This window comes from Ornithorhynchus anatinus, chromosome 2 (genome assembly GCF_004115215.2).
Source record: "Ornithorhynchus anatinus isolate Pmale09 chromosome 2, mOrnAna1.pri.v4, whole genome shotgun sequence".
NCBI lineage: Eukaryota > Metazoa > Chordata > Mammalia > Monotremata > Ornithorhynchidae > Ornithorhynchus > Ornithorhynchus anatinus.
The window spans coordinates 55,420,927-55,429,192 of record NC_041729.1 but is presented as its reverse complement, the minus strand read 5'-3'; the positions used below and the strand labels follow the sequence as shown (position 1 = coordinate 55,429,192).

The window sequence follows — 8,266 nt, the reverse complement described above, 5'->3', positions numbered from 1 at the left end:
CAACAATAATGACAGTAATGGCATTTGTTGAGTGCTTACTACCTGTCGAGCACCGTTCTAAGGTCCCCGTCCCATGAGGGGCTCACAGTCTTAATCCCTATTTTCCAGATGAGGTAACGGAGGCCCGAAGAAGTGAAGTGACTGGCCCGAGGTCACAGAGCAGACAAGCGGCGGAGCCGGGATTAGAGCCCAGGTCCTTCTGACTCCCCGGCCCGGGCTCTAGCCACTAGGCCATGCGGCTCCTAGACGAGAAGTTGGCGTGTCTGAACCTCACAGCCCAAGACAAAAGATCTTGCCGGGGAGCCCATTCAGTTGGGCTGGGTTGGACGCGCTAAATATCAACAGAGGCAACCGGTGAATATCAGGAAGAATTTATTCAGAGATTGGAAAACCCTAAACAAATGTGAAACCACAATTAAGACACCGTCTCTTCCAGCCACTCCCGACGTACCCTTTCCACATCTAATAGAATACATTAGGCTCTTATTAACAATGCCAGCGCCTCAGGAATTTGCTGCAAGTTGTACAGATGCTGAATTTGCAGTCGGAAGCGAAACAGGCCATGAAAAACAGACACCCGCGGATCAGTTTGAACAGTTACTCTGAGGGTGTAAGGGGATGCAGCCTATCCTCTGTCCCAGGGTAATGTGGTCCTGGACCGGGATGAGACTGATATATAAGGGCAGCTGTCTTTTCCACTTAGCTGTTAGCGGCTGCCTTTACAAAAAGTAGCGTTTGCCTTGCAGACTGGATATGGAAGTCATCAATGGAGAACAAATGGGGCAGTGATGTCACTTCTTTCTCACATAAAGTCTGTTTTCCCGCCCAAAGCCACGCTAATCACCATGGCCAGTGACTGAGATTCAAATACTGCAACCTAGAGCGGGGTCGTGGAAAAAAAAAAAAAGATCACCTGCCGTATTTGGAAAATGCAATACGGGGCTTTTCTTACAAAAAAGAAAAAAAAAAAACACAAACAGAAAACAACATCTGGTTTTCCTCACAACAGTACTCTGGCCGAAAGGAATGAGCGCTTGTGCTGGGGCTGAATAAAATGAAATATCTTCAGCATTTTAAAAGTCCCAAATCCTTACCCTCACTGCGGAGGCCATTTAGAAAGGAATCGTTCGATCGCTTAAGCCAATGAACGAGGGCTCTTGAGAACTTAACAGGCACAAACAGTCCCGTGAGGCCCAAGGAGTGCTGAAAGCCAATTCCCGCAAGCGCAAATTAAAATTCGTCTAGGGAATAGCGCTGTGTAAATCTTCAACTTCCAGTCCCCACATGCTCTTGTGCAGAGGATTACCAGACAGATCTGTCATCTTCACCGCCTGAAGACAGGGCTCGGGACAAAAGGATTCAACCACTCCCATTATCATCACATACATCCCTGAAAGAGAGAAACAAGTCTTTTTACTCCACTGGAAAAGGAAAATGTAAAAACAAATAAGGCGGCTCCGATTCGTCAAAACGCGTGTCTCTTCTGTGCCAGGGTTGCCAAGACCAGAGGTGAACTACCTACCGTTGAGTCGTCCATCGGTGGCATTTACTGAGCACTGGGTGCAGAGCACTGTACTAAGCACTCGGGAGAGTACGATACAACAGAAACGGCAGACCCATTCCCCGCCCATAACTTGAAACAAAAGATCGAGTTCGCAGGTTAGGCTGAGTGGACAAAAGTTCACTCGTAATTGAGCAGACTGCAGATAAATGAAATAATCAGTCATCGCCATCAACAAGAATACCTGGCACATATGTGTTTGTTAAAGGTAATAAAATCAAATCATAACCAAATCCCTGCGCACAAACCGTGCATGAATCAGAGAAACGGAGCACACGACACCGACAGGAATGCTAGGAGAGAAGGTAATTCATGCCTCTGCCTGAAGTATATGCTGAGAAGCAGCGTGGCCCAGTCGACAGAGCCCGGCCCTGGTAGTCGGAAGGACCCGGGTGCTAATCCCGGCTCCGCCGCACGTCTGCTGTGTGACCTCGGGCGAGTCACGTCCCTTCTCTGCCTCAGTTTCCTCACCCGCAAAATGGGGATCAAGACTGTGATCCCCCTGTGGGACGTGGACCGTGTCCAACCTGATGAGCTTCTATCTATCCCAGCAAACACCCGAGTACTACAAATACCATGAAAACAAAAGGCACCAAAACCCATCATAAGCCAAGAACAGGCTGGCCGATGAAGAGCCTCAGCACATTCGAGCTGATCTGCACACGGGGTAAATCTGACCTCCCCCGGAGTTACCGAAAAACCCAAGAGGCAGATCACTGGACCAAATGGCACGAAAATGACACCGTGCCAATATCCACCCAAACCCCACACCACCACTTGGCAAACTAAAAAATGTGAGGGCAGTAATAATGGTAAGAAGCAGCGTGGCTCAGTGGGAAGAGCCCGGGCTTGGGAGTCAGAGGTCATGGGTTCGAATCGCGGCTCTGCCACCTGTCAGCTGCGTGACCGCGGGCGAGTCACTTCACTTCTCTGGGCCTCAGTTACCTCATCTATAAAATGGGGATGAAGACTGTGAGCCTCAAAGTGGGACAACCTGATAACCCTGTATCTACCCCAGCGCTTAGAACCGTGCTCTGCACATAGTAAGCGCTTAACAAATACCAACATTATTATTATTACAACAGCGACCAAGAACTGGGGTAGAAAACAGATCATCAGGTTGGACCCGGTCCCTGTTCCACAGGGGTAATCACAGTCTGAGGATGGGGGGGGGGGGGGGGGGGGCACAGGTATTAACATTCCCATTTTTCCAGATGAGAAAACGGAGGCCCAGAGAAGTGACTTGCCCGAGGTCAAAGAGCGGCCAAGTGGCAGAGCCGGGATTGGAACCCAGGTCCTCCGACTCCTCTGCCCGTAATTCTTCCGCAAAGGTCCCAGCGGTTTTGCTCCCTGGCTCTCCCGGCTCCTCAATCTGCTATTTTAATGATCTAATGACGTCTCTGATCCCCTGAGGAAGTGCCTGGGCTCGAAAGCAAAACTTGGTCTGTTTAAATCCCACTCGACTGGGTAAAAAAAAAAAAAAAAAAAAAAAAGGAAAAAAGAAGAAAAAAGCGAAAACCCGACGAAGATGAGCCGGTTTTACCCCACCCCCTCCAACCTTCGGCCCCAATTTCTCGCTTAGTGCTTTGATCAAAGGGACGAATCATAAATTCTTCAGGGAGGGATGAGTAAGGACCCGGGAACAACTATGCAGTGGGGATGGACGAGGCCTTACCGGAAAGATAAAAGTCACCAAGCCCTAGAGACGCAGAGATAAGAGACGAGGCTGGTTACTTCCAAAATCTGGGACAAAAAAAAGGTGCAAAGAGGGCGAGGGTCGCTTCAAGATGCCTGGACCGGAAGCACAATCAGTCGTATCTATTGTGCGCTTACTGTGTGCGGAGCACTGCACTAAGCACTTGGGAGAGGACAATACAACCGTATATAACAATGAGAGAGACGCTCCCTGCCCACAACAAGCTCAGAGTCTAGAGAGATTACTGGAAATACATTATGAATGTATACATAAATATTGTGGGGCTGGATGAGGGGTGAATAAAGGGAGCAAGGGAAACGCCTAAGGGATTGGGAGAAGAGGAAATCAGGGCCTTGTGAGAGAATGGGGGCCGGGTCAGGGATGGCCTCTTGGAGATGCGCCTTCGAGAACCAATTCCGCTTATTGAGGATTTCCTAATAATGATAACGATGGTATCGTTAACCGTTCGAAGCACCGGAGTAGCTACAGCTTGACCAGGTTGGGCACAGCCCCCGTCCCACACGGGGCTCCTGCAGTCTTATTCCCCATCTTACAGACGAGGCGACTGGGGCCCCGAGAAGTTACGCGACTCGCCCCGGGTCACAGGGCAGAAACGTGGCGGAGCCGGGATTAGAACCCAGGGCTTCCCGCCTCCCGGGCCCGTGCTCTATCCACTGAGCCTCGCTGCTTCTGGGTGCAGAGCGCTGTCCTAAGCACTTGGGCGGGTATAGTACGAGAGAGTTGGCAGGCACGTTCCCTGCCCACAGTGAGTCTAGAGGAATTCTAGGACTAGCCCAGCCTGCCTGATTCAGGCCTGGAAGTGACCAGATCGCTGCTTAGAGAAGCAGCGTGGCTCAGTGGCAAGGGCCCGGGCTTGGGAGGCAGAGGTCATGGGTTCAAATCCCGGCTCCGCCACTTGTCAGCTGTGTGGCTTTGGGCAAGTCGCTTCCCTTCTCTGTGCCTCAGTTACTCCATCTGTAAAAGGGGGATGAAGACTGTGAGCCCCACGTGGGACAACCTGATCACCGTGTATCCTCCCCATAACAAATATCATTTTCACTATTATATTATTACTGGGCTACAGGCCCCCAGGGCAACGCCCCCCCCCCCACCCCAGGTAAGGCTGGACGATTTAATAACGTTGGCATTTAAGCGCTCACTATGTGCAGAGCACTGTTCTAAGCGCTGGGGGAGATACAGGATAATCAGGTCGTCCCACGTGAGGCTCACAGTTAATCCCCATTTTACAGATGAGGGAACTGAGGCGCAGAGAAGTGAAGTGACTCGCCCACAGTCACACAGCTGACAAAGCGGCGGAGCCGGGATTCGAACCCATGAACTCTGACTCCCAAGCCCGGACCCTTTCCACCGAGCCGCGCTGCTTCCGACTCGGTCCCGGCCGGTCCCAGTGCCCGGCTTCCGGTTCCGATCCCGGCTCCACCCCCTGTCCGCTGCGTGACCTTGGGCGAGTCACTTCGCTTCTCTGGGCCTCGGTGACCTCATCCGTAAAACGGGGATTGAGCCCGTGAGCCCCATGTGGGACGGGGACCGTGTCCAACCCACCTTGCTCGCCTCCAGCCCGGCGCTTAGTAGAGTACAGCACTTGGTACAGCGCTGAGAAGCGGCGTGGCTTAGTGGAACGCGCGTACGGGTTTGGGAGACAAAGGTCACGGTTTCTAATCCCGGCTCCGCCACCTGTCCGCTGCGTGACTCCGGGCAGGTCATTTAACCTCTCTGTGCCTCAGTTACCCCTCTGGAAAATGGCGATTAAGACTGAGAGCCCCACATGGAACGACCTGATAACCTCGTATCTACTCCACGGCTGAGGACAGCGCTTGGCACGTAGCGTTTAACAAATACCATCGTTATCGTTATTATTACGGTGCCCGGCACTTAATAAGTGCTTATCAAACACCATCATCATTATTATTACGAAGCTCCACTTCTCCTCCTCCCCCACTCCCTTCTGCATCACCCTGACTTGCTCCCTCTGCTCTCTCCCGGCCTCCAGCTCCACAGCACGTATGTACATGTCTGTCATTCTATTAATAATGATAATGGTATCTGTTAAGCAAGCACTCACTATTACCCCGTATCTCCCCCAGCGCTTAGCACAGGGCTCTGCACATAGTGAGCGCTTAACGAACACCAACATTATTATGATGTGTCAAGCCCGGCTCTAAGCACTGGGGGGGAGATGAGGTTGTCCTGGGTGGGGCGCCCAGCACGAATCCCCATTTTACAGATGAGAAAACTGAGGCCCAGAGAAGTGCAGTGACTTGCCCAATCATTTACCCGTATTGACATCGGTCTCCCCCCCTTTCGACTGCGAGCTTGTTGTGGGCAGGGACTGAGGTCGGTTCGTTGTCGTGGTCTATCTTCCCCAGCGAGAAGCTGCGTGGCTCAGCCGGAAGAGCCCGGGCTTGGGAGTCAGAGGTCACGGGTTCGGATCCCGGCTCCGCCACCTGTCAGCCGGGTGACTTTGGGCAAGTCGCTTCACTTCTCTGGGCCTCAGTGACCTCACCTGGAAAATGGGGACGAAGACTGTGCACCTCACGTGGGTCAACCTCATGACCCTGCATCTCCCCCAGCGCTTAGAACGGGGCTTGGCACACAGTTAAGTTGCCGACTTGGTCATCCCAAGCGCTTAGTACAGTGCTCTGCACATAGTAAGCGCTCAATAAATACCATTGAATGAATTAACAAATACCGACATTAGTAGCGGTCGTAGCAGTATAATGTCGGCATGGCTCAGTGGAAAGGACATGGGCTTGGGAGTCGGAGGTCGCGAGTTCTAATTCCAGCTCTGCCGTCTGTCGGCCGTGTGACTGTGGGCAAGTCCCTTAGCTTCTCAGTGCCTCAGTGACCTCATCTGGAAAATGGGGATGAAGACCGTGAGCCTCCCGTGGGACCACCTGATGACCCTGTATCTCCCCCAGCGCTTAGAACGGTGTTGTGCACCTAGTAAGCGCTTAACAACTACCAACACTATGATTATTCTGGGGGCCTCGGTGACCTCATCTGTCAAACGGGGATGAAGACCGTGAGCCTCCCGTGGGAGCACCTGTTGACCCTGCATCTCCCCCAGCGCTTAGCACAGTGCTCGGCACATAGTAGGCGCTTCACCAACACCAACATTATTATTATTAATCCCCCAGCGTTTAGCACAGCGCTCTGCACATAGCAGGCGCTTCACCAACACCGACATGATTACTCCTCCAGCGTTTAGCACAGTGCTCTGCACACAGCAGGCGCCTCACCAACACCAACATTATTATTAATCCCTCAGCGCTTAGCACAGTGCTCTGCACATAGCAGGCGCTTCACCAACACCAACATTATTATTATTAATCCCCCAGTTCTTAGCACAGCGCTCTGCACATAGCAGGCGCTTCACCAACACCAACATTACTCCTCCAGCGTTTAGCACAGCGCTCTGCACACAGCAGGCGCTTCACCAACACCGACACTATTACTCCTCCAGCGTTTAGCACAGCGCTCTGCACATAGCAGGCGCTTCACCGACACCAACATTATTAATAATGTTGGTATCTGTTAAGCGCTTACTACGTGCAGAGCACTGTTCTAAGCGCTGGGGTAGATACAGGGTAATCAGGTTGTCCCACGTGAGGCTCACAGTCTTCATCCCCATTTTACAGATGAGGGAACTGAGGCACAGAGGAGTGAGGTGACTTTCCCACAGTCACACAGCTGGCAGGTGGTGGAGCCGGGATTCGAACCCATGACCTCCGACTCCCAAACCCGTGCTCTTTGCACTGAGCCATGCTGCTTCTCTATTACTCCTCCAGCGTTTAGCACAGCGCTCTGCACACAGCAGGCGCTTCACCAACCCTATTATTATTATTACTAATCCCCCAGCGCTCCGCACAGTGCTCCGCACATAGTAAGCGCCTCCCCAACACCAACATTATCATTCTCTGGGCCTCAGTGACGTCGCCTGTCAAATGGGCGGCGAGAAGCAGGATGGCTCAGTGGAAAGAGCACGGGCTTTGGAGTCAGGGCTCATGAGTTCGAATCCCAGCTCTGCCACTTGTCGGCTGTGTGACCGTGGGCGAGTCACTTCACTTCTCTGGGCCTCAGTTCCCTCATCTGGAAAATGGGGATGAAGACTGTGAGCCCCACGTGGGACAACCTGATTCCCCTATGTCTACCCCAGCGCTTAGAACAGTGCTCGGCACCTAGTAAGCGCTTAACAAATACCAACATTATTATTATTATTAAATGGGGATGAAGAGCGGGCGCCTGCGGTGGGGCCACCTGATTCCCTGGTGTCTCCCCCGGCGCTCAGCCCAGGGGTGGGCACCGCGCTGGCGGCTGGCGCATCCCCGCCTTCTCCTTACCCGCGGCGGGGCGGGCCTTGCCACGAGGGAGGCGGTGCAGGCCGCTGGCGGTGAAGGGGCCGGTGGGGTCCGTCAGCCGGGCCCGGCCCGCCGCCTCGTCCACCGCCAGCACGGTGCCCTGCATCCACACCACGGCGGGAGGGCGGCCCGGCCGCCATGACGACGACCACGACGACGACGACGACGACGACGACGCCTCCTGCTCCCGCCGCAGCTGCGCCGCCATCACCTTCCTCGGCGGGGCCGCCGCGCCCCAGCTGGCGCCCGCCATTGCCCGCCCGCCGCCGCCGACGACGACGGACGGCCCCGGCGGCCAATCGGCGGCGCCGCCCGCGCGGGGGGCCCGCCAATCGGGAGCCGCCTCGCCGCCCGCCAATGGCCGGAGCCGGGGGGCGGGGCTAGAGGGGCCGCCAGTGCGCATGCGCCGGGGGATCTGGCTAGCACTCATTCATTCACTCAGGAGTGGACTGATTGAGCGCTTCCTGTTCATTCATTCGACGGTATTTATTGAGTGCTTACTATTCATTCGTTCAATAGTATTGATTGAGCGCTTACAGTTCATTCATTCGACCGCGTTTTTTGAGCGCTTACTATTCAGTCATTCAGTAGTATTGACTGAGCGCTTACAGTTCATTCGACTGTATTTAT

The 8,266-nt window shown here is 53.7% G+C and overlaps 1 protein-coding gene across 1 annotated transcript; it reads right to left on the bottom strand.

Annotated features, from left to right (window-relative positions):
• Nucleotides 1-355: 355 nt before the first annotated feature.
• Nucleotides 356-7,902, bottom strand: RMI2 (RecQ mediated genome instability 2). Its single transcript, XM_029051584.2, has 2 exons — nt 7,619-7,902; nt 356-1,390 (listed from the first exon to the last, which is right to left on the bottom strand). Exons 1-2 carry the CDS (start codon nt 7,887-7,889, stop codon nt 1,242-1,244), a joined length of 420 nt encoding a protein of 139 aa, XP_028907417.1. The 5' UTR covers nt 7,890-7,902; the 3' UTR covers nt 356-1,241.
• Nucleotides 7,903-8,266: the final 364 nt, after the last annotated feature.

Coding starts and splice junctions, on each gene's coding strand:
- RMI2 (XM_029051584.2), bottom strand. CDS start 7,889: ATGGCGGGCGCCAGCTGGGGCGCGGCGGCCCCGCCGAGGAAGGTGATG. Junction 1,391..7,618: donor CAAGGCCCGCCCCGCCGCGG/GTAAGGAGAAGG, acceptor TCTCTCTTTCAG/GGATGTATGTGATGATAATG.